At 46.3% G+C, this 27125-nt stretch overlaps 1 protein-coding gene across 4 annotated transcripts in view; it reads left to right on the top strand.

The window, feature by feature from the left end:
- Nucleotides 1-27125, top strand: part of unc13c (unc-13 homolog C (C. elegans)) — a 640043-nt gene that overhangs the window by 577877 nt on the left and 35041 nt on the right. For all 4 annotated transcript variants that reach the window (XM_078241487.1, XM_078241484.1, XM_078241485.1 and 1 more), the window contains 4 exons: nt 7870-8019; nt 8326-8449; nt 20549-20605; nt 22287-22367. In XM_078241487.1, the coding sequence (XP_078097613.1) occupies nt 7870-8019; nt 8326-8449; nt 20549-20605; nt 22287-22367 (412 nt within the window). The remainder of the gene's footprint in view (nt 1-7869; nt 8020-8325; nt 8450-20548; nt 20606-22286; nt 22368-27125) is intronic.

Here is a 27125-nt window from a genome sequence, read left to right as displayed (position 1 = left end):
TCGGAGGCGGGAAGTCCCTTCACCAGAATTCCTTTATTTACAGGCCCAACAACACTATACAGAGTGCTCTCAGTACGTAATCTACATCCGGAGTTCCAGAGGAACTGACACGCCTGTTTAAGTACAGAGTATGGGGCTCCTTGATTGAACCATCAATTTGGCCCTTAATCAGGGAACTCTTTTTTTTCCCCAACCAAATAAATGAAATCAAATTAATTTAGGGATAACTCAAAAGGGGCAGCTCCCTAAAAGGAGGAGAACTGCCCAAAACAAAAAACAAAGTGGAAAGGAAACTTAAAACATCAACTTAAAATGTGATTAAAGGGGTCAATAATATACCCCTGTCCCTGCGGTGCCCAGCGGGCACGGAAGGGATCAACAGTGCCCTCGGACACCGCATACTCCCTTCCCAGGGACACCCGGCCGTGAATATAGCCACGGTAGAGGGACAGACAGTCAGGATGGACGACTCCCTCGATCACCCACTGCCTGGACCTGTACAGGGCACGTCTTGCCAGGCCCAGGAGCAGGTTCATGTGGAGGTCCTCCTCATTTCCCGCCCCCCTCCGCACCGGGTGAGGCCCTTAATCAGGGAGTTCATATTCAAGCAGGCCAACCTCAATCGCCTGATTAAAGTCATTACAAGCAGAATAATCTGGTTGCTAATGGAGAATTCAGTTGCCCAGCCAAAAGGCTGAGAAGCCATTCATGATACCAGTAGAATTGGACCAGTACGTCATTGCTGACGTGTGCAAGACATCTATCAGCAAGTGTCGCAAACATGGGCTGGCTGCAATAGCCCAACAAGAATGACATGGATTGGTTAAGATAGACCCACAATTCACTTCCCATTGCCTTTTACAGGTATTCATTTGCTGAATGCCAGAACAAGAAGGGGAGCTGAGCAGCCATGAGTTTGTCAACCCACAGTTGTTGATTGTTGAGACTTGCCCTTTTTCTGTCCTCTTTGATTTGGCAAATTATAGAAACCATAGAAAAGTTTCATCACAGAAGGAGATCATTCGGCCCATTTTGTCCATGCCAGCCCGAGGACACCCAGGTGCCCTTTCTAATGCCACCTTCCAGCACTTAATAGCCCTGTAGCTTACAGCACTTAAGGTGCAGATCCAGGTACTTCTTACTTTAGGGTGTCTAGCTCCACCACCAACTCGGGCAGCAAAATCCAGACACCCACCACCTCTGCGTAAAAAGTTCTTCCTCATGCCCCCTCTACACCAACTGCCACTTATCTTGAATCTATGTCCCCGGGTTCGAGAACTCTCCACCAAGAGAAACAATTTTACCCTGTCCACTGTACCTCTTCCCTCATAATTCTGTACACCTCTATCAAGTCAGCCCTCAGCCTTCTTTGTTGCAATGAAAATAGCCCCAACCTCTCCAATCTCTCCTCATTGCCACACTTTACTAACCCTGGTAACATTTTTGCAAACTCCCCTGAACTCTCTCCAGTGCAATTGCATCCTTCCTGCAATATAGTGTCCAGAGCTGTACACCATACTCCAGCTGTGGCCTCATCAGTATTTTACACAATTCCAACATTGTATCCTTAACTGTTATATTCTATACCCCTGCCAATAAAGGAGAGCATTGTGAATTATAGGCAGAACATTTATTTTTCTGCACTTCTTGTTGTTCCTATGTTGCACACTTCGAGCAGTAGCCTTCTTCCAATTGCTCCCGACAGCTCCAAGAACGTCTCTCGGCGTAGGTATTCCATTAGGCCTGCCCATAGCTGACCTAAATTTGGAGGCTGGTGCCATTGCCTGGTACCCATCCACAGATGACTCAGCATAATCTGACCTGGATACAGTGGTTTGTTCAAATTGAAAGAGGAAACTGCCTTTGTCGCCCAACTGAGGAACTGCCACCAAGCTACGCACCTCCTGGAACTTGACCTTCCAAATACATTCAGCACAGAGATAGTCCTTTGTGTTGCAATCAAAATCAGTGTCAAATTGAACCTCGAAGCTGCCATGCATTTCAGCCCAGTACTGGTGACACTTGCCAAAGAGTTGCATGTCCATACAGTAACGCATCCAGCAGGCCATTGATATTCTGTTTGCTTTGGCAACATATAACCTGGGCCGAAAGATGGCAGACGGAATTAAATTTGGACAAATGTGAGGTGATGCAATTTGGAAGGTCTACTGCAGAAGGAATGTGTACAGTAAATGGTAGAGCCCTGAGAAATATTAGCATACAGAGGGATCTAGGTGTGCAGATCCACAGTTCCCTGAAGGTGACAACTCAGGTGGACAAAGTGGTCAAGAAGGCATATGGCATGCTGGCCTTCATCGGCCAGGGCATTGAGTATAGGAATTGGAAAGTCATGTTGCAGCTATATAAGACTTTGGTTAGGCCACATTTGATCTATTGTGTACAGTTCTGGTCACCACACTACCGGAAGGATGTTGATGCATTAGAAAAGGTGCGGAAGTGATTTACCGGGATGTTGCCTGGTTTGGAGGATATGGGCCATAAAGGAAGGTTGAACAAACTTAGAATGTTTTCATTGGAGCGTCGGAGGATGAGGGGGAACCTGATAGAGGTTTACAAGGTTATGACAGGCTTGGATAGATTGGATAGTCAGAGTCTTTTTCCCAGGGTCGAAGGGCCAATTACTCAGGGGCATAAGTTGAAAGTGAGAGGGGGAAAGTTAAAAGAAATGTAAGGGGCAGGTTTTTCACGCACAAGGTGCTGAATGCCTGGAATGTGCTGCCGGAGGTGGTGGTGGAAGCAGATTCTATAACAACGTTCAAGGGGCATCTGGATAGATACATGAATAGGTAGGGAATAGAGGGATATGGACCACGTGGAGGGAAGAAAATATTAGATTAGAGAGGCATCTGTGTTGGCACAGACTTGGTGGGTGAAGGGCCTGTTCCTGAGCTGTACTGATCTTTGTTCTTATATGCCACGGTTTCCATTGGTAAGAATGCAACAATCGCACATGTGGGGCTCTAATTTAAGACAGATTCTCACTCCTGGGCTACAGAGGCAAGGGGATGAGCTTGAAAAGAAATTGTTGGCAGGCATCACCTGCAGTTGCTGAGGATCTGTCCACCAGCAGAGCACCAATCATTTACAAGCGACAAACAGAAGCTCCAGTTTGACTGGGGAGAGAGAGATGCAGGCCTGTGCTTTATTCAGTCCACCCACTGTATTTTTCTTAAATGTAGATTGTGGGTAGCCTTCTCCTGCGAACATACTTTGCATTTTAATGAAGAGAGTCGTCTCAATGCTGGTGTCTCAGTCAGGAGTAAACCTCCCACAAAACCAAGTTGGTGTGGCATCTTAACTGCAGCAGCCCTATAACAACGGCTGCATGTCACATTCTCTACCCTCCCCCTACCCACATTACCCAATACCCCATCACACAGGTGTTGCCACATCATCTCCAGTGCAACACTGAAACTGATCCTCATGCCATTGCACATATTTAGGCAACAAGCTACCCAGGTCAGAAGAAATAGGAACAAGAGTGGACCATATAACCTCTTGAGACTGCTCTGCCATTTCATGGTGGCACAGTGGTTAGCACTGCCAGCTCCAGGGGCCTGGGTTCAATTCCGGCCTTGGGTGACTCTCTGTGCGGAGTTTGCACGTTCTCCCCGTGTCTGCGTGGGTTTCCTCCAGGTGCTCCAGTTTCCTCCCACAGTCCACAAATGTGCAGGTTAGGTGGATTAGCCATGCTAAATGCCCCTTAGTGTCCAAAGATGTGTACTTTAGATGGATTAGCCATGGAAAATGTTTGGGTTACGGGGATAGGGCCTGGGTAAGATGCTTTGTCAAAGAGTTGGTACAGACCCAATGGGCCGAATGGCCTCTTCTGCACTGTAGGGATCCTATGATTCTATAATATGATCATCGCTGATCCTCTACCTTAGAGGCGGCAGGGTGGCACAGTGGCTAGCACTGCTGCCTCACAGCGCCAGGGACCCGGGTTCGATTCCCAGCTTGGGTCACTGTGCGGAGTTTGCACATTCTCCCCGTGTCTGCATGGGTTTCTCCCTCACAGTCCGAAGATGTGCAGGTTAGGTACATTGGCCATGATAAATTCTACCTCAGAGTACCCGAACAGGCGCCGAACTGTGGCGGCTAGAGGATTTTCACAGTAACTTCATTGCAGTGTGAATGTAAGCCGACTCGTGACTAATAAATAAACTTTAGCTCCATTTTCCCTTCTGCTCCCCATCATCTCCTGTATAGCGAGCAATGACATAAGTTAAACCTTAATACTTCGCTGTTCCTGTACAAAGCAGGCCCATTAAGGTCGGCATCATCATTAATTTTGAAAGCAGCATCAGCAGGTTCCTCATTAATCAACACCAGTGATACTTGCTCTTTGCTGCTGCTCAGAACCTTATTGATGTTTCATTATTTAAGTCTTTTGAATTGTCTGTAAATGTATCCACACTGCCATTAATTGTAAGAGTCAACTCTTACTCTTCACTCTTCATATTTTGGTGGCAGGCATCTGTGCACCATGGCAGTCCGTGATGGTGTATAATCATTATTGCATATTTCACAATTGTATAGGTACGTATTAAGACAACATTTAGTACGAATCATAAAATATCTACATAATGTGGTCAGACCATGAGTTCTGCACTTCCCTCCAGTTTTCAGATCCAGTTATTTCCAAATTCGTTTTTTAAAATCATCGAATGTTCTATCACAGAAGGAGGCCATTCAGGTTGCATTGTCTGTGCTGGATCTCTGAAGGAGCAAGTCACCCAGTGCCACACCCCAGCCTTTCCCCCATTGATGTGCACACTTTACTTTTTTAGAAAATTATCCAATTCCCTTTGAACTCATTGAAATCTGCCCTCCCCCACCCTCTCCAGCTGTGCATTCCATCGCCTAACCACTGGCCAAGTAAGAAGGCTTTTCCTCAAGGTGCCATTGCTTCTTTTGCCAAACACTTTAAACCTGAGCTGTCCACTTTTCCCGCAAAGATCTGTGGCCACCTCCTCACACTTTCTCATCTTAAGCTCCGCCATTCGTTTTACTCCTTTTAAGTACCCTGTTTTATTTATAAACAGAATAGCAAAAAGGTATTTTGGCCAATGGAAATAGACTTTTGCAATAGATTGAATCTCCCATTATGTCATGTATGGTGTATTTTGCCTAACATTGCTAATATCTCTACAGACATCTTGGGCGTGATTTTCCCACCCTGCTATGCTGCTCGAGTATGTAGTGGGGTGGGAATTTTAAGCGGGAGGCTAAAAACCTGATCCTCGCCCAACGTCTGGCAGGTCACGATTCCCCCGGGCCATTAATTTTAACATAATCAGCTTTGCGCCCTTCTCCGGCGTGAGGCTGATGTTAATATTCATGCCCCAATTTAAATGTCTTTAGTGAGCTCCGGACAGAATTGTCTGGACTCAGTTGGCTCTCCGACCTCGCCGGTGAAAGTTCCCACCAGGGGGATCACAGCTGGCCCCCAGCAATGGAGACCAGACGTGATGGCCTCGCTGGTGGGACTGGAGGCCATTAAGGCCTCTCAGGAGGTCAGTGGCAGGGGGGGCAGTGCCAGCCTGGCACTCTGGCACTGCCCACTGGGCACCTTGGCACTGTCAGCCTGACACACTGGCAGTGCCCACCAGGCACCGGGCAGTGCCAAGGGGGCTCACGGGGGTGGGCCTCACGGGTGGACCCGGAGGGGGAGGTAGAAGGAGAGGGAAGGGCGGACTCTGCATTGAGGGTGGAGGCTAGTGGCGGGTTTGGCAAACAGGGATTGTTGGGGCCAGCAATCGGGGGGCAGGTATGATCAGGAAGTTGGCAATTGGGGCTGGCAGTCAGGAGAGGGTTGGGGCCGGTGATCAAGTGGAAGAGGGGTACGGCAAATTGCCCTCCCCTTACATTTCTAAGTTCTTCAAATTCTAACAAATGTCCTGTTCTGCTGTGTTGCAATACCCTTCAGACACTAACCTGGGGATGTTCCTTAGCCGTACAATGTTCTTCCTTCTTCTCAAGTATCTGAGACAGAGTTTCATCACTAGGATGATGTACTCCCGTGCATTCCTCCTCCTCTGCATATGGGCCCTTCTGTTGTCAAATGTTTACCTAGCTGGCCACCATCGCAGAGAGTTTGCAGTGTATTCTCGCAGGGTAATATGCTACCAGAATTGCACACTGCACAGCTACATTAAAAATAATTTGGGAGGTCAGGTGTCTCATCAGTTGCTCAAGAAATGTTAAAGGATTGTTTTATGCATTACGATGAGCTGACATTTCTTCGTTATCGCCAAGGAAACAATTTTACCGTAACTTGCATTTCTCAAAAAAAACCCAGATTCTCATTGACAATTTGCAATTAGGCTCCCTGATTGAAATCAGGCTTCTCTGAGGTAACAAGCAATCTTCAAGAGGATAAAATTATGACAAGAATATAGAAAAAAATGTTGAAATATATTCTGAGTAAAAGTGTCAAAAATATGAATAAATTTTGTAAGAACATTCAATATGGTGTGACATAATATTTGTACCATAGAATCCTTCAGTGCAGAAGGAGGCCATTCGGCCCATCGAGTCTGCACCGACCACAATCCCACCCAGGCCCTATCCCCATAACCCTATGCCTCTACCATAGCTAGTCCTCCTGACACTAAGGGGCAATTTAGCATGGCCAATCCATCTAACCCGCACATCTTTGGACTGTGGGAGGAAACCGGAGCACTCAGAGGAAACCCACGTAGACACGGGGAGAATGTGCAAACTCCACACAGACAGTCACCCAAGCCGGGAATCGAACCCGGGTCCTGGCGCTGTGAGGCAGCAATGCTAACCACTGTGCCACCCCATTGGTATGAAATCTTAATTTCCGTGTGGTAAAAAGAATGCGCTGTGAAATCAAAAGTACTTTTACGAAAAGTTAATTTCTAATCTATAAATTTGAGAGAGATGCAGCTGGGGGACGAATATCTTGTACACAAAATAGCGTGCCCTTGTTTTCCAACTAATCCCCCTTCCTTAATAAATAAGATAATGAAATATGACCACCGTTGTTGATAATATGGACACCTCTAAAAGTTTGAAAGTTCAATGTGCAGTCCATAATTGAAGAGTACATCAAGGCTGAAATGTAATGCAGCAGCTGGAGGATACTGCTTTGTTTCTGTATTTCAGGTAGAATTTCACATGATGTTATTTGTAACAAGATTAAGGAGCTTTCCTGGGCAAACATTCTCCCCTCCTTAGAATCATACAGGATAGAAGGACACCATTCAGCCCATCAGGCCTCTGCCAGCTCTTTGGTACAGCTGTCTAATTCACCCCACATTCTGTAGCCATCTATGCTCAAAACAGATTATGTGAGTCAACTATCTGATTGTTGTTTGTACAGCCTTGCTGCACACAATATGGCCGCCCACGTAACAGCAGTCACCTGACTGCTTCTTCGAATCTAAAGCACTCTGGGATGCTTCTGATCTTCTTCATGCAATGTAAGGATCTATCCAAGTGGACCATTCTTCCTCCCTGCCAATCTTTATTCGTCACTAAGTGTGACATTAGGATTGGCATCCAGAGAATTGTACGTGGAAAGGACACCCTTTGAACAATGGCATTGACAACCCTATATTAAAGTCTAGACGTGTCCTGTTCCCTGGCAACCAATGGCCTTGTTAAATGATCAGCATTAAAAACTGAGCTCCAGCCTTTATTTTGTTGTTGTCGCAGGTGCACACGTAAAGAAAAAGGTCACATCATTACATTCCCATTTTGCTGCAAGCATCGTTGATCTTGGTAGAATAGTATTTTCTTGGAGGTTATTGTTTGACACTTTTGGTGTTTGGTTTTTCTGTGCCTGCTTTTATCATCGCTTCTGCTTGATTGTTTCAGCTTCCAATCTGTAATTGAAGAATGTGTAAAACAGATGAACGTTGAATTATATCAGATGAGAGGGAACGGGAATGCATCTGCCAACAGAAACAATGCAGCCCTGGATGCAGAAACCGTCCTGAGGCCACTAATGGACCTTCTGGATAAAAAGTAATGTCGCTCTCTGAATAAGTGTCAGCTTGAAGATATTAATTTAATCCTGACCTTCATAGCTTTTCAGTAATCTGTTTCTGAATACTTCCTCACATGTATTGAAATGCAAATGTCATGTGGACAGTTTGAAAATTTGGTCTTTAAATTATCAGAAAGCTGCCTTGCCAGCTTACTATTTTGCTGAGACGTTGACGTGATGCTGTTTTGTATGCATAATTTGCCTTCAAACCTTGTGCACTCTAATGTAAGCCCTTTGATGTCTCAACCGTCTAGTGACAGCCAATGTTTTCCACTTTTTTCCAGCCTTACGCTGTTTGCTAAAATCTGCGAGAAGACAGTTCTGAAGCGGGTTCTAAAAGAACTTTGGAAATTAGTTCTGAACGTAATAGAGAAAAAAATAGTTCTGCCTCCACTAACCGATCAAAGCGTAAGTATCAGCTCAGGGTTTGGGGGGCTGAGTAAGTTGCTCTTTCGGAGAGTCGGTGCAGACTCAAAGGGCCAGTTGGCCTCTTCCTGCACTGTAGGGATTCTTTGGCCAGATTCTTACCAGCGTTCATGCCGGTAGATTTTCCCATCCCGCCGCAGTGAATGGAGATTTGGCTGGCCGCCAGATTCTCCAACTTCGCTGCAGCGGGAGGGTGACGTGAACGGCCGGTAAGATCGCACCCAATGAATGTTTTCCCCATTGCGCGGTGGCACAGTGGTTAGCACTGCTGCCTCACAGCGCCAGGGACCCGGGTACGATTCCCAGCTTGGGTCACGTTCTCCCCGTGTCTGCATGGCTTTCCTCCGGGTGCTCCGGTTTCCTCCCACAGTCTGAAAGACGTGCTGGTTAGGTGCATTGGCAATGTAAATTCTCCCTCCGTGTACCCAAACAGGCACCAGAGTGCGGCGACCAGGAGATATTCACAGTAACTCCATTGCAGTGTTAATGCAAATCTACTTGTGACACTAATAAATAAACTAAACTTAAAATTTAATATGTTTAAACATGCAAAAGTAGGTACTAATTTTAGGGTATATCTCTTGCAAATATCTAAACTGGAATCCAAGCGAGACACAGATTGTTACTTACTGCAATATACAAATGCACCTTCTAGGTAAAGTGAAGCTGTGAGATTAAATGTCAGCCCTAGATAGTGAAGATGGATCTTATTCGGCAACCTGCCATTCCTTTATATTCAAGCACATATGACATGACAAACATGGAATTGGATTCCTAGTTATGTGTTATAAAATTTGTGAAGTGTACCAGCTTCCCTCCCAATAGTTGGGGCTTTGATCCACTGTGGTTGAATCCAGAATAAATGTAACTAGTTAACCATCCGCCTTTTCTTTGACAGAGATTAAGGATTGTATTCATAGAATTCCTAACAGTGCAGAAGGAGGCCATTCGGCCCATTGAGCCTGCATCGACAACAGTCCCACCTAGCTCCTAGCCCCATAACCCCATGTATTTACCCTGCTAATTTCCCTGACACTAATGGTCAATTTAGCATGGCCAATCAACCTAACCTGCACATCTTTGGACTGTGGGAGAAAACCCACACAGACACGGGGGAGAATGTGCAAACTCCATCAGATTTCTATAAACTGGGGATAAAAACAAACAATGAGGTAGACATTCGGAATATTGCTCCCGTTTTCCTGGCATAAAATGGTGGTAAAGTATTGGATTGAGGAGCGATGGCCTGAGTCCAAACCGTGCAGGTGTTGGTCGCACTGATAACTTTGCAGAGGCTGTGTCTTGGGTGTTTCAGAAAGACTCCTAAGCAAGCATTCAGTTGCTGCTTGACAGTCTGAGGGCTGAGGTCCAATTAAGGATTTATCAAAGGAGGCACAGGAATTAAACTCCTCTGGAGCTACACACAGAGATAGCCGGACAGTTTGCGTTCTGGCTGCATGGGCCTCCTCCCACTGGGATTTAAAATCTACTCCTATATAATTTAGCTGACTAGACAAGAGTTGCGACAGATCAATACCTTTACTTGTTTAAAGTTTAGTTATTAGTGTCACAAGTAGGCTTACATTAACACTGCAATGAAGTTATAGTGAAAATCCCCTAGTTGCCACACTCCAGCGCCTGTTCGGGTGCACTGAGGGAGAATTCAGCATGGCCAATGCACCTAACCAGCATGTTTTTCGGACTGTGGGAGGAAACCGGAGCACCCGGAGGAAACCCACGCAGACACAGGGCGAACGTGCAGACTCCACACAGACAGTGACCCAAGCTGGGAATCGAACCTGGGTCCCTGGTGCTGTGAGGCAGCAGTGCTTTCAATGATTTCTTCATTAGCTTTCACTTGTTTTAAACTATTTAGTTGTTACAGTTCTTACTGTTGAGTACAATTTAACAATCTTGATACTGAGAGATTGGATTTTATAGCCGAACCATCGTAACCACGTGGCAAGTGAAAACGAAATTGCAGAAGAAATATTCGAGGTCTGTACATAATCAGCTAGAGGTTAAACCTTGGGGACTAGCTCTTTTCAGTAGCAAAGCTTAAGTGGTGTACAGTGCATAACTGATGAGGGCTAAATGTCAGTAGGGACAAGACTGATTTGTTTCCCGTAAATAGATCACCGATAAAAGGTCACAGGTTTGGAAATGCGGTTTGTGGTCACTTTCAGGTGTTCAGTCCATTTAACCATGGGGTGATTGGTGCAGTGAGGTCACTGTCCATATCATTATATTTGTGACAGGGTTTGTTAAGATTTCTTTTTCAGTTGCCACTGTCAGGATGTTTCTGTACAGCACTGAGAACTCATTTAAAAAAAGGTTACTCCCAGAAAACACACATCACTGCTCGACACAGCATTCGTTTTGTAACTATCATGGGCTGTAACTTACAAGTTCCTCCGTATCAGACTTGGAGGGGACCCCAAAGTTAGGAGACCCTTCTCAGAATTTCACAGGTCAGGTTTGTGTGGCAATTTCTCAGAAGATCAAACTTCCTCTGGGCAATTGCCCTTCGCTGGGAACCATCCAGAAATGCAACGTGAAATCCCAAAAACTGCCAATGGTTCCAGCTGGGTTGCACCAATAGTTACCCCAGAAAAAGTTAGAAGAATTAAAACCACTGAAGAGTAAGGCCCCAGAATGTTGTTAGTGAGGGACTCAGTGATGGTAATGCCATTGAACGTCAAGGGGAGGTGGTTAGATCCTTCTTGTTGGAGATGGTCGTTGTCTGGCACTTCTGTGGCATCATAGCAGTCCTTCAATCTGTTCTCTAAAAGTCCAAGGGAGTGACAATGGCTACATGAAGCAGGAACCTGCCAGGATAATGGGTATTCATCTGTCTCCTGTGCTGCCTGTGGTGTGATCACACACCAGGTTAGTGACTGGGCCTCAGTAACATGACACTCCCTCACCTCCCAGTTAAAATTGCTCGAATGTGGCAGAAAGTCACATGCAGGCTTCCAGCTGAGGATGGTGATGGACAAATGGGGGGTGGTCCCAATGTGGTCAGCAGTTTGGAAATGGAGTTTAGGCTGAGGAGACTTACACTTCCCTTGTGGATCCCTAAGGAGCAATCCTGCTCCTCCTGGCCGTCAACGACTCTTCAGTGGTCATACCAAGTTCTTGCTGATTTATTGGTTAAGGTGGTATCAGGTTCTTATCAAGAAGACCCTGGTTGTCCGAGATTCCCACTTGACAAATGGATGCGTGTAGGTCTGAAAACCCAAGCATTCCCAAATCATAGCAGATCTGGGACAAGGTGGCTTGGTGGTAATGTCATGGGGCCAGTATTCCAGAGGCCCTGGCTAATGCCCTGAGGGCATGGGTTCCAATCCCACCATGGCAGCTGGTGTAATTTGAATTCAATGAAGACATCTGGAATATGAAGCTAGCCTCAGTAATAGTGATCATGAAACTGTTGTCAATTGTCACAAAAGCCCATCTGGTTTGCCAATGTACGAAATCTGCCGTCCTTTCCCGGTTTGTGTAGATCCACCAGAATGAACTCTTTAGTTGTCGGCAATAAAATAAAACAAGACTTACTCCAATTTATAAATTAAAGAAAAAGGTTTAATAAAGAAACTTCATTACTCCAACGCTTGAGGCCTCACCCTGGGCCATTCCAAGCTCCCACAAACCCCAGCAGCTTCTTCTTTATACTATGTCAGCTGGTCAGCTGACCACTACATCATTTTGTCATTGGTTGAATAGTTTACTGGGTCAGCTGACCCTTACAGCATGCTACCATTGGTCACACTACGACAGATCCAATGTTAACATTGGTCCCACTCTAACAGTCTGGCCTACATGTGACTCCAGATCCACAGTAATGTGGTTGACTCTTAGCTGCCCTCTGAAATGGCCTAACGAGCCACTCAGTTCAAGGGCTGTTAGGGATGGGCAATAAATGTTGGCCCAGCCAGTGATGCTCCCATCCCATTACCCCATGGAAGAATAACTAAATAAAGGTGGGTCATTGAGTGCTTCCACCCACCCTTCCCACCCAGTTACAGCCCAGTAGAGAATAATTACAATCCCTCTCTGTTTCTGTGTGCAGGAGTTCCAGAAATTCTGGTGAAATAATCTCCAGCTCTGCCTTGCGTGTCATATTCACCAACAAATCCTACTCCAGCAACGGGATACAAATCCTCTTTCTCTAATGCCTTGTGAGAGGTTTTATGTGAATTCTTAGTTCATTTCTCAGGGGAACAAAAGTCTTTTGAACAATTTTGTCCCCTGTGGTTGACTTTGATTTGGTAATCTTCCACGCAGAGAGATGGCCTAAGCTGTTCTGGAGGTTGATCTGAGGATATATTGTTCGAGTTTAGATTGTGCAGATAGAGATCTCTATCTCATCTGATTCAAGTTATTAACCCTCACACAGGTGATGGCCACTTTCTGAGTCCACAATGAGACTTGGGTTTCAATTTCCATAGCTTTGGCAATGGATCAAGTTACCTTGTGGCATCAGCCTGTCTGGATCAGAATGTCACTGCTTTCAGTCAGAGAAACAATGTAATATCTACGGAAAGATGAGTTTACTGATTTTGTGATTTCCGTAGAAAATGGTTCACAGGTCTGATGTATACGGCAATGCACAATAAGTACTGACGCTTCTCAACTTCAGAAGTTTCAGACCATATGATAGCAGTGAGCATTACTTCTTACTGAAGGAAACAAAAGTATCTATGATCATAGAATCCCCACAGTGCAAAAGGAGGCCATTCAGCCCATCGAGCCTGCACTGACAACAATCCCACCCAGCTCCTTTCCATGTAACCCCACATTTTTACCCTGCCACTCCCCCGACACTAAGGGGCAATTTAGCATGGCCAACCAACCTAACCCGCACATCTTTGGACCATGGGAGGAAACTGGAGCACTCGGAGGAAACCCATGCAAACACAGGTTTTACCGTCCCGTCCCGCCCAGCACGGAATCGGAGCGGGCGAGGGCCGGACAATGGGAATGTCCGTTGACCTCGAGCAGGATTTTACGGCCTCGCTCGAGCGAGACTGGAAAATCCCACCCGGGGAGAATGTGCAAACTCCACACAGGCAGTCACCCGAGGCTGGAAAGGAACCCGGGTCCCTGGCGCTGTGAGGCAACTATGCTAGCCACTGTGCCACCATGCCGTCCTTTGGGGGAGGTTGAGAGGAAATGGGTAATTTTGGGGATTCTAACTGGGAAAAGGAGAAGGATAAATCTTGTTGTAAAATAATCAGCAGAAAACAAAGGCCTCATTCTCCCACTCCCTCTCACGCCCACCACCACTCCCCAATTCCCAACTCCCCCTTTCCCGTCGCATCCCCTCTTGCCATAACTTACCCTTCTGTCCACTTTACAATTCTTTCCACTGGTCCCTTCACCAGTCCTTCTCACTCCCTCTCTGCCGTACCCCTCACCAGACTCCTGCAGCCCCAGACTGAAAGTGGCAGGGCAGCAGCTCAACAGAGCAAGTCAATTTCGTGCTCCTTTCACGCCCTGTTACAATTTCAGTGCCTCTCAGATCTGTCAGGGTCCTGTGGTTGGTGTACGGAAAGCCACAGGGTAATTCACCTGCTCACCCAACTGGGCCTCCCGCCCACCCAACTGGGCCTCCCGCCCACCCAACTGGGCCTCCCGCCCACCCAACTGGGCCTCCCGCCCACCCAACTGGGTCTCCCGCCCACCCAACTGGGCCTCCCTCCCACCCAACTGGGCCACCCTCCCACCACCCTCCCACCCAACTGGGCACCCTCCCACCCAACTGGGCCTCCCGCCCACCCAACTGGGCCTCTCGCCCACCCAACTGGGCCTCCCGCCCACCCAACTGGGTCTCCCGCCCACCCAACTGGGCCTCCCTCCCACCCAACTGGGCCTCCTCTTGCCTCACCTGTTGCATCACCCACTTGCCCACCTGGTCTGCCACCAGCAGTTAAAATTGCCCTTAAAATTCTGGAAGCGGAAAACCTGAAGGAAGATGCTGATGTTATGAAACATAGTTTTAAATTATTTCTAAGGAAAAACGGAACAATGTTTCATTCCTCTCTCTCTTTCCGGGCCGCCCTACACCAAGTGTCTCCAAACTGAAGGGCATGAGTTCCATTGCCTCATGTCGACGTTGCTCTGAAATTAACAGGTACGCATGAGTGAGCAAGGATGTGAGGAGGTGCTAGCCTTGCCATGGCAACACCTCGAAGTTCAGGAGCTCAGCAAGTGAGAGCGACAGGCACAAACAGGCTTCATGCTGCTTCATGACATTCATTTTTGGTACAGCATGGCAACCCCACACAGTGCCAAAAGTTCCAGACATTCTCAAAGTGTAAAAACAAATTAACACAAGGCTGAGACCATTGAGTTTGATTATTTGCTTCAACATGAGGAATATTCTCACTTCACACCTCCACCATCTGGATCCTGCTGAAGCTTTTTTTTAAACTTTTTAATCATTCCTCAGTTTCCAAATATAAATCTTCTCCCCTCCCTTGAGACGCATGTGTCTGTCTAATAAGAAATAATAATTTCTTATTAAAAGTCTGTGTAGCCAACAATTTATTTTGCTTCTAGAAAAGACTTAATAAAGGAAATTCAATTCACTTCCATGTGGTAATGCCAACAACTTTATGTCAGGTCCCAGGCTGATGGCTTGTACATATACAGCCATGGGAACATTTTTGGTCAATTTGGTGCGTTTCATTGAGGAGGGGTTGCTTTGTAATGGCATATGTGAAACTGGGAGTGTAATGAGGAGACAACAAATACTGAGGAGCAGGTCAGTCAGTGAATGGTCAAGGAAAGATCCAACAGCGAATGAAAAGATTGGCAGGAGAGGGAGGCACAGATACACAAGTTACAGAGAAAGAACTCCGAAGCAGCAGCACGGTGGTTAGCACTGCTGCCTCACAGCGCCAGGGACCCGGGTTCAATTATCGGCTTGGGTCCCTGTCTGTGTGGAGTCTGCACGTTCTCCCCCTGTCTGCGCGGATTTCCTCCGGGTGCTCCGGTTTTCGCCCACGGTTCAAAGACGTTGACTGGAATTTTCCGGCCATTCACAACCCACCACTGCTGCAAGCAAGGATGGAGAATTTGACGAACAGCCAAATCTTCATTCACTGCAGCGGGACCAGAAAATCCCGCCGGAGCTGGAAAATTCCGCCCGTGCACGTTAGATTGATTGGCCACGTGACTAGCAAGGTAAATACGTGAGATTACAGGGATAGGGTCTGAGTGGGATTTTTGTCGGTACAGACTCGTTGGGCCAAATAGCCTTTTTTTTATTCATTCATGGGACATGGGCATTACTGACTGGCCAGCATTTATTGCCCATCCCTAGTTGCCCTTTGAGGCAGTTGAGAGTCAACCACATTGCTGTGGCTCTGGAGTCACATGTAGGCCAGACCGGGTAAGGATGGCAGATTTCCTTCCCTAAAGGACATTAGTGAACCAGATGGGTTTTTCCGACAATCGACAATGGTCATCAGTAGACTCTTAATTCCAGATTTTTTGTTATTGAATTCAAATTCCACCATCTGCCGTGGTGGGATTCGAGCCCAGGTTCCCAGAACATTAGCTGAGTTTCTGGGTTAATAGTCTACCGATAATACCACTAGGCCATCACCTCCCCCTGCATTGTAGGGATTCTCTGATTCTAGGTCACTAGTTTGGCTTGCATAATGCTTAGATGTTAGCCAGTGTAAATGATTGTCTCAGTGTGAAGGTATTTAAACAAAGGAATGAAGGAATTGAAAAGTGAGAAGACCTGGCCCCCACACAAATTAAAAGTTACAAAAATGGGGACACAAATCTACAAATGCAAATAAAATGAAGCTTAAAAAAAACCCACCAACACATTTCTATGATTCAGCCTGCTCCCCAAAAGGAAATACCATAGTCCTGTTAACTTCTCTCCCGGCCTGCTCATACCCTGTTCTGATACAGAGTCCACATCCAAAATATCAACCGCTCTACCCTCCCCCAAGCACCACCCAGTTTGCGTGCATCATTTATAATTTTAAACATTCGCTTTAATATTCCGTGTTTTCAACTTGGCTGCACACCATTATAATGTTTTAAACGTCTCACATTAAAAAGCTTGCCTGGAATACCAATGCGTGCCGTAAGAGAAAATCTTCAATTGAGTTGAAAGGAATTGACTCCGCAACGTTGGGGACAATGATTTGAGTGAAGTTTTCTCCAATTGGTCATAATCCAGCCAGCTGCTCTCCCAAAGCAAATGTAGATTCTGCCAGTTTTAATTTACTCTTTGGCAAATGTTGAGGATGCCCTCCTTCTGCATTCGTGTCCGCGGAATACTGATCCACTAATCACCAACGTACCAGAAACCGATGATTTCTTGGGACTTCACGTAGAAGACCAAGAATATGAAATCCTCCGAAATATATATGAAGTATTTTAACATGTCTACATTCCTGTGGTGTTGTTCCAACACTGTGACAAAGGCTTTGACAAAGGGTCGGCTGGACTTGAAACGCCAGCTCTTTTCTCTCCTTTTAGATGCTGCCAGGCCTGCTGAGATTTTCCAGCATTTTCTCTTTTGGTTCCAGTAAGGTGTCAGCAGTAAGGTGGGCTGGAATTCTCTGGCCATTCACACCAGCGGGTTTCTCTGTTCCCACCGGCAGCGCATCCCTGCCCGCGGGTTTTCCGCTGGCGTGGAGTGACGTCAATAGGAATTTCACCACCCCTCGCCGACAGGAAACACGTGGCTGGAAGGCTGGGGAATCACACCCCATGGTCTCTTGGGGTAGAAGAAGTGCAGTGGAAAGCCTCCGATCTGCAGCAAGCAATTTAGTGCCACATCTGGATGGAGAATAATTGGTTTTAAACATTATGGTTGGAATATTTTGCACGTCTCGGCTGGCCTGTCTATACTTGCCCCATTGAAACCCTTCATTGGTCAATGAATGACCATGTGGCTATGCCCCACCCAGCCTCAATTTTCAGGCTGGCCAGGAGGAGTTCAGGAGCTGGGGGGCAAAGCAGCAACAGCCTCTTATCAACATCAGACCCCCATACTTACCGGTTCCTGGACTCCTGGGACAGTCCCAGTCCTGTCCAATGCTTCATTGCTAGAGGGATGGAGTTTAAAAACAGCAAGATTATGTTGCAGCTGTATAAGGTGCTGGTGATGCCACACCTGGAGTACTGTATACAGTTTTGGTCTCCTTACTTGAGAAAGGATATACTGGCACTGGAGGGGGTGCAGAGGAGATTCACTAGGTTGATTCTGGAGTTGAGAGGGTTGGCTTATGAGGAGAGTTTGAGTAGACTGGGGCTATACTCATTGGAATTCAGAAGAATGAGGGGAGATCTTAGAGAAACATAAGATTATGAAGGGAATAGACAAGATAGAAGCAGGGAAGTTGTTTCCACTGGCGGGTGAAACTAGAACTAGGGGGCATAGCCTCAAAATAAGGGGAAGCAGATTTAGGACTGAGTTGAGGAGGAACTTCTTCACTCAAAGGGTTGTGAATCTGTGGATTTCCCTGCCCAGTGAAGCAGTTGAGGCTACCTCATTGAATGTTTTTAAGGCAAGGATAGATAAATTTTTGAACAATAACGGTATTAAGGGTTATGGTAAGCGGGCGGTTAAGTGGAACTGAGTCCACGAAAAGATCAGCCATGATCATATTGAATGGCGGAACAGGCTCGAGGGGCCAGATGGCCTACTCCTGCTCCTAGTTCTTATGCTCTTATGTTCTTATCTCCTGCCACTGCTGGAATTTGAGAGCTTCCATCCAATCTCTCTGAGGTGGGACTTCCTCCCGAGTGAGGGGCAGAATTTCCAGCTCAAGTTGGACTGTAAAGTGTCTGCGGACCAGAGGGTATTGGGGAGGAGTGCTCACCAACCACTCTTCCAATGACCGCAAGGGAAACCCCACACCCGAAAATCCTGGTCTGCAGTTCTTGCATCGGAATGGTTTTCGTTTTGGAAATCTGTTCTTCTAACTCCTTTGGCAGCCTATAAAAGATACCACCTGGCCTTATAACTCTTTGTTGCTCCTCAACTCTAACCAAATAAATTCTGTTTGTGACCCCTCTTGAGGATATTTCTCTTCCTAGCACTGTAATCCTTTCCTTAATCAAACCTGATGGCCCTCCTCCTCTCCCAAGGGTGGCACAGTGGTTAGTACTGCTGCCTCACAGTGCCAGGGACCCGGGTTTGATTCCCGGCTTGGGTCACTGTCTGTGTGGAGTTTGCACGTTCTCCCCGTGTCTGCGTGGGTTTCCTCTGGGTGCTCCGGTTTCCTCCCACACTCCAAAGATATGCGGGTTAGGTTTATTGGCTATGCTAAATTCTCCCTCAGTGTACCCACTGCACAGGCACTGGAGTGTGACAACTAGGGGATTTTCACAGTAACGTCATTGCAATGTGAATGTAAGCCTACTTGTGACTAATAAATAAACTTAAAACTTTAAGGGCAGGATTTTACGACCTCACTCACCCCAAACCTGGAAAACCCCACCCAAGGTCAACGGACCTTTCCATGGTCCGCTCCTCACCCGCTCCAATTCCCGAGGTGGGCGGGAATTGGAGCGGGTGAATAACTCACCCCCTAAAACTCTTCTTCCCTCCCTATCTTTGTTAAATAACTTAAAAACAGGAATATTAAGTATCCAGTCTTGCCCTAGTTTGAACTAGTTCTCAGTTATCATCAGTATATTGTATTTCCATGTGGCTAATTGTGGCTGCAGCTTCCAAACAACTGTATTCATGCATTAACAAACACGCACTCCAAATCTAACATAGACTTCTTTGGATTTTCAACAATCCTTAATCCTGTACCCTTTCTAATGCTGCCTCTCCCAGTCCTCTGTGTACCTTGATTTTACTTTTTAATACTTCATCTTGACAAACACATCCCGAGGCCTGGAGGGATACTGGTTCTGGGAGAGGAATTTCCATCAAGGAAAAGAATAGAGTCTGGAGCAGGGGCGGCCAGAGATTCCCCTGTGATGTTCAAAGGGGCATTGCTGCATCTCGGGCCTGGGGTAGGCCTGAATCTCCACTGTAAGTGGTGCTGATATCTGTCTCCTTGCCGAACATTTGAGTGTCTGAGAACAAATTCTTTAATGCTACTCTGTGCAGCCTCAACTTTTTGATAGCTTAAAATATGTTACTCACTCAACAATCTCAGATGGATGCAAGGCCAAAAGGACCTATCAATTGCAGAACTTGTTATTCTAATTCTGGAATTAACTGGCTGTTACACAATTAAAGGTTTCTTTTTTCGAATAACTTGATTTGGTGTATGTATAAAATCTATCGCTGTACTGAATATGTAGGACGCCATGTAGTATCTGCATGTCTGGACATCATACATGGTTTAACCACATTGGGTGCAATGTTAACTCAAGATTCATTATCTTATTTGCTGCGGCTTCATGTGCAATAGATTGATGACTTAGAAACAGATCACTTGTTTTCACTGATTATATAAGAAAAAGTCAACAGATCTGTGGGTCCTATGAAGATTCACTGCTGACTTCACGGTTACTAGTTTCAGAGGTTACGGTAGCATAGTGATTATGTTACTAGACTAATAATCCAGCAGCCTGGACTGAGGATCTGGAGACATGAATTCAAATCCCATCATAGAAATTGGGGAATTGTTAAATGAGTTAAATAAGTCTGGAATTTAAATCTAGGCGGAATTTTCCCATCCTGCCCGCAATGGGAATCGTAGTGGGCAAGGGTGGACCATGCTAAAGTCCATTGACCTTGAGCGAGAATTTCCGGCCTTGGGGCAAGCTCGGCCAGAAGATCCTGCCCACAGTGTCAGTAATGGTGACCATCAAACCACTGGATTGTTGGAAAAATCTTATCCACTTCACTAATACTCATCACAGGAAAATTTGCCATCTTTATCTGGTCTGGCCTGTATGTACATAAGCAATGCACAGATTAACCTGGACTTTGGTTTATTATTATAATAAACATGATGGCATGATGGGGGGGGGGGAGGGGGGGGCGAGGCGAGCAAAATCCGAGCCATAGTTGCTCATTTTCTGTATATGTGCTGACCCTTTTGCACTAATTACATTCTTTTGATCCTGTTCTTCCAGGGACCACAGATGATCTTCAGTGCAGCTAAAGACTTGGGCCAATTATCAAAGCTGAAGGTATCAATTTCCATACCCTTCACCCATACAGTGCATTAACAATTGAATTCTTTATGTGAAACTATACTATGCATACTCAAAGCTCATGAAATTCCAGGGATACCTTAGCTTGCGCTCCATGATTACAAAGAGAAGATGGAACAAAGGAAAGTACAGCACAGGAACAGGCCCTTTGGCCCTCCAAGCCCGTGCTGATCATGATGCCCTAACTAAAGTAAAAAAAACACCTTCTACCCTTACTCGGACCATATCCCTCTATTCGCTCCCTATTCATGTACCCATCCAGATGACTCTTAATCGTTGCTAATGTGCCTGCTTCCACCACCTCCTCTGGCATCGCATTCCAGGCACCCACCACTCTCTGTATGAAAAACTTCCCCCGCACATCTCCCTTAAACTTTCCCCTTCTCAGCTTGAACCTGTGCCCCCTTGTAATTGACACTTCCACCCTGGGAAAAAACTTCTGACTGTCCACTCTGTCTATGCCTCTCATAATTTTGTAGACCTGTATCAGGTCTCCCCTCAACCTCTGTCTTTCCAGTGAAAACAATCCTAGTTTATTCAACCTCTCCACATAGCCAATGTCCTCGAGGCCAGGCAACATCCCGGTGAAGCTTTTTTGCGGATTGTTTTAAAATGATGTGTTTGGCGCTATGTGTGTTATAATCCCCCGCCAAAAAAATTCCCTTGTGTATTCCAAAAAGTAAATACTTCATTGAAATAGAAACTGCTGCACTTTATAACACAATCCGAAGATTAATTTTTCTGGAAATCCAAGCAGAACGATGAGGCAATCTGAGCTCGTTCAACCTATTTTCAACTGATAGAGGGGCACCTTCAGGGGCAGTTATAATCAGCATTTTTGTGGGTGCTAAATAATACTGGGAAACTCAAACACAGAGCGGTGGTTTAAAAAAATCAGTTTGCCGCTAAAGAATCAAAATTTTAGTTCAGCTTAACACAGATTAAACAACCCCATCCTTTATCAAACGCTGTTGCCATAACAACCAGTGCAAATATATGCCAGCTTCCACGAAAAATGTTGCTGCTAGTAAAATATGTATACCGAATCTCAAGTGGTGCCTTGTTTGGGAAAGAACCCTGATCGTTGCTATTTTACCTAAATTGTTCCACCTCTAGTTGGTAAAATTGATATGACTAGTTACAGAATGATAGAATCCAACAGTGCAGAAGGAGGCCATTCGGCCCATCAAGTCTGCACCGACCACAATCCCACCCAGGCCCTATCCCCACAACCCCATGTATTTACACTAGCTAGTCCCCCTGACACTAAGGGGCAATTTAGCACGGCCAATGCACCTAACCCGTATATCTTTGGACTGTGAGAGGAAACCGGAGGAAACCCACGCAGACATGGGGAGAACGTGCAGGCTCCTCGCAGACGGTGACCGGGAATCAAATCCATGGGTCCCTGGCACTGTGAGGCCACAGTGCTAACCACTGTGCCACCGTGTCGCCCTTTCAATTCCAGATTTCATCATCTGCTAGGGTGGGATTCGAACCTGGCTCACGCATTGGCTTGGGTCTCTGGATTACTAGTTGATTGACAACACCACAATACCACCACCTGCCCTTGAGTAATTTCCATGTTAGCTCATTTTGAAATGTTCATTAATTTCAGCAGCCTAAAATTGTTTTCTTTGATATCCATCTCACGTAGGAGCACGTGATTCGGGAAGAGGTCAAAAGTCTCAGTCCACGTCAGTGCGCTATAATGGAAGTGGTGTTGGCTACAATAAAGGTAATTGTACATTTCCTAGATTCTAAGTGGACACAGCTGCACTTTACCGCTGATGTTTTCCCGTTCAGTTTTGACAGCGAGGAGAGGGGTCCTGGAAAAGGAAGACAAAGGAATTTTTCCTCACTGGCAATGGATTCATCTGCAGTCTCCAAATGAAACTCATCACACACTGACATTCCACATGCCGTCAATAGGCACAATGCTCTTGCGCTGTAGTGCAGGCTGGGTGGGAATGAACTTACTGCTCGTTTTGTTCCCCGTCCAATTTTCATTTCCATCATCCATTTCGCAATTCCGCAAATTCTAATTTCGCCCCTATAGAATTCTTCAGTTTAATTATAAGTGGCCAATACCCAGGTTGGAGCACAGTGTTCATTCAATTATTGCTTCACGAAGAATCTATACAACATTTCATTGCAGTTCTGTAACAGTCAATGTGATTTTAGCTAAACTTCTCAATGTACAACTTGGCAGTTTTTTAAAAAAATTCTCCTCACAGTAGTTTCTGAAAAAATCATTTCTCTATTAAGTCTTCAAATCATAGAATCCCAACAGTACAGAAGGAGGCCACTCGGCCCATCTTGTCTGCACCTATCACAATCCCATGCAGATCCCTATTCCCGTAACCCCACACATTTGCCCTGCTAATCCCCCTGACACTAGGGTCAATTTAGCACGGCCAATCAACCTAACCCGCACATCTTTGGACTGGGGGAGGAAACCAGAGCACCCGGAGGAAACCCACACCGACACGGGGGAAAAAGATCAAACTCCACACAGATGGTGACCCGAGGCCGGAATTGAATCTGGGACCCTGGCGCTGTGAGGCAGCAGTGCTAACCACTGTGCCGCCTTGCCACCCGAAGGTCTAAAATGATTAGACCTTTGCCTCCATCCCTCAAATTTATCAATGCCTTTGACCGGATGATGGCACTTACCATTTATTTAACACATGTGTAAAAGCTCCCGTAAATCTTTCGACCATTATCGTATTAAACTGCATTGTTCTTGCTAGCTGTTATTCTTCTTTAAGTTAAAGCCAGTTCTGGTCCGGGCCACTTTAGACAATAATTCAATGCTGTTAGTAAATGGAAAAATTGAAAGCAGCAATATGCTGAGAATATTCGATCCCGGCTGCCCTGAGCTTCAGGTTGCTTGCTGCATTGAATACTTTGTTATAAAAACCCCGGCTTTAATCAGAAATTCTAAAATATGGACAAATCAATCCCTCATACTGATCCACAGCTGTCCCACACAGGAATCTCCAACAGAATCATTTCCACTTTCCGGTAAGAAACTAAATGAGTAGGTAATTAAATAATCTGCATAATTACAGCGTAAAACATCATCCACCTTCCTCAATTTCAAACAAAATGCTTTCAAGACAGATTATGGCACCTGCTACTACTTCATTACAGAGCCTATTAGCATTAACCTCCTCCCGCTTCATATAAGTCAAAGCGGCAGCCCATGAGAGATCGACTTCACCTGATGTTATTTGCATGGTACTTATCTTCATTCCTCACCTCTGCCATGCATTTAAGGCCAATATTTGGGGAGGCTTGATTATCCGTCGGTCTTCAATAGCAATCAAAATGTGAGGGATTACCCACGTTCTGTTAGCAGATCAATCTGTGGTAGCAAAGCTCCAGAGGCCTCTCAGTTGGAGACCATCCAAGGAGCTTGCTTGAGTTGATATATGAGGTGGTACTTCATGAAGTATATGTCTTCGTCCAGCAAGAACTCATGGGGTGAATGCGAAATGATTGTAAATGCAACAGTGATTTGAGTTCATGGTAGCCTAATTTTAGAGTGTGATGGGAATAAAGAACAATACAGCCCAGTAACAGGCTCTTCGGCCCATCAGGCCTGCACAGATTCGCGATTTCTATCCCTCTGTTCGCCTTCCGTTCATGTGTCTATCAAGATATGCCATGAATGTCGCTAACATGCCTGCTTCCACCACCTCCACTGGCAGGGCGTTCCAGATGCCCACCCCCTCTGTGTGAAAAACATACCCCGCACATCACCCCTAAACTTACTCCCTCTCACCTTAACCCTGTGCCCTTGCATAGTTGACCTTTCCACCCTGGGGAAAAGCCTTTAAAAGGTGAGAACTCAACCATTTTCCTGACCAGCTACTATTCTGCTCTCAGTCGCCTCTGTAGTTTTGCCGTAGGCACCTAGTGAGGCAGCTTGTGTAAGCAGTCTGAGCCTCTTATTTTTGACGGAATTGACTCTGAGTACTCTGTTTATAATTTTGTAAAAGTCTAACCGGTGGGTGTAACATTAGCAGCTGAATCAAATATTCATGGGCAGCTGGGACTAGCTGGGTGGGCACCATGGTCGGCATGGACTGATTGGGCTGAAGGGCCTGTTTCCGTGCTGTATTATTCTCAATGGGTGGAACATTCCAGTCCCGCCCACCACGGGAATCGCAGTGGCCGGGACACGGGCCATGCAAAGGTCCATTGACCTCCGGTGAGATTTCCTGGCATTGGGGGCGAGCGCAGACGGAAAATCCCGCCCGATGACGCTATGGGTGGAATTTTACCGGCACTTCCGCCCAAGGTTCGTACGATCCTGCCTGAGGCCAACGGAAAATGCCGTTCTCCGAGCCTCGGCCGCCCCCGGAATCGGGGCGGGCGTGCCGGTAAAATTCCAGTCTGTGTGTACCTTTAACTTCTCTGCAGACGGATTGAGGAAACGCCTGGTAAGCTAAATAAGAATGATCAAGCTGCCTCATTTCACAGCAATGTGACCCCACTGATCCCCTGTTGTCACTATTTTAAATCAGAAGCTTTACCATCACTTAATGAAGCAAAATAAAGAACACACCATGCTAACTCACATCAGTTTTGCTTACCAAAGCGAGATGATTTCTACCTCTCCTGCAACAAAGGTCATCGGAGCAATCCTTTAAACAAGCCTGAGTGCTCTCACTGCAGAACTCCTCCTGACACTTTCTGTCGTCTTGGTTTCAATTTTGCCACGGGTGTCAGGGGGAAAAGCGAGCCCTCAGGCTGAGGTTGATCTCCCGCGTGGGAGGTCACTCCTGTCTGAGTAAATTTATCGCAGCTAGACTCCTACTCAGTCACTTGCAGGCCCACTTTCCAATTAAGTTTAAAGTTTTAAAGCTTATATATTAGTGTCACAAGTAGGCCTACATTAACACTGCAGTGAAGTTACTGTGAAAATCCCCTAGTCGCCACACTCTGGCGCCTGTTCGAGTACACTGAGGGAAAATTTAGCATGGCCAATGCACCTAACCAGCATGTCTTTCGCTCTGTGGGAGCAAACCAGAGCACCCAGAGTAACCCCATGCAGACACGGGGAGAACATGCAGACTCCGCACAGTCACCCAAGCCAGGAATTGAACCTGGGTCCCTGGTGCTGTGAGACTGTGCCACCGTGCCCTCCCCTACTGTGCCACCATTAAAGATGGCAGTTAGTCTGCCGATGCTGCTGGTCCAATCAGAGGGCTGACAGCTCTGAGGTCTCTGCCATTGGGAGAGAAGGTTGTGATTGACGTCTGTAGGAGAGCTTGGGAATTGGACCAAGTAAGTAAAGAAGAAAACTTAAATTCCTGGGGTTGGGGTGGTGGTCAAAGGGAAAACCCATCCAGTGGAGATCACTGGGGGTGATGGCAGCTGCCCGCAGCCTCCTCTTTGCATCCTCGAGCCTGGTCTCTCACGTTGCCACTGGGAAGCCACCTCTGTTTCCTAGGCGACCTCCCCCCACAGCGGGAGGTTGCTCCGCCCTCCGGAAATGCCAACGGCTTTGGAAAATGCGCCGCATTTTATCTTTAATTATGCTAATTGGTTCCCTGCCTCACCAGAACGAACAGTCTCTTCACATCCAGTGCTGGGATAGTGTCGGGGAGCCAATGCGAAATGGCTCCTCATGATTTTTCCATCCCCCCCCCCTGCCTAACTCCCAAATGAAGGTAAAACCCAGGCCATTATTTCCTGCTGCCAAACCAACAGGGATCAGAGGATTTCTCAGAACAGTCAGTGTGATGAGGTGTTGTTCCGTTACCCAGACAAGCCAATCAATTGTTTATTGTTTAGCTCTGGCGAAAATGGCTTGTGTCTGGCGTAATAACCATTTTTCATTTCAGAGCTGTGTGAGTATGCTTCCTAAAAACTCAATATAAAAAGTATTTTTTTATTTTCAATGGAAAATGATTATTAATTCCTTAAACGTGGCAGCAGACTAATAAGAGAATTTACTTATCCCTCTCTCTCAATTGCAATTCATAGAATCATAGAATCCTACAATGCAGAAGGAGGCCATTCGGCCCATCGAGTCTGCACCGACCACAATCCCAGGCCCTATCCCCATAACCCCATGCATTTAATCTAGCTAATCCCCCTGACACTATGGGGCAATTTAGCATGGCCAAGCCACCTAACCCGCACATCTTTGAACTGTGGGAGGAAACCGGAGCACCCAGAGGAAACCCACACAGACACAGGGAGAACGTGCAAACTCCACACAGACAGTGACCCTAGCCGGGATTCGAACCCGGGAGCCTGGCACTGTGAGGCAGCAGTGCTAACCCACTGTGTCACTGCGTGGGTTTTCTCCGCGTGCTCCAGTTTCCTCCCACAGTTCAAAGTCGTGCTGGTTAGGTGCTTTGGCCATGCTAAATTCTCCCTCAGTGTACCCGAACAGGAGCTGGAGTGTGGTGACTAGGGGGATTTTCACAGTAACTTCATTGCAGTGTTACTGTAAACCTACTTGTGACTAATAAAT

The sequence above is a fragment of the Mustelus asterias genome, chromosome 24, assembly GCF_964213995.1.
Source record: "Mustelus asterias chromosome 24, sMusAst1.hap1.1, whole genome shotgun sequence".
NCBI lineage: Eukaryota > Metazoa > Chordata > Chondrichthyes > Carcharhiniformes > Triakidae > Mustelus > Mustelus asterias.
Note: the sequence above shows the minus strand (reverse complement) of the source record. Positions and strands in the feature narration are given on the sequence as shown.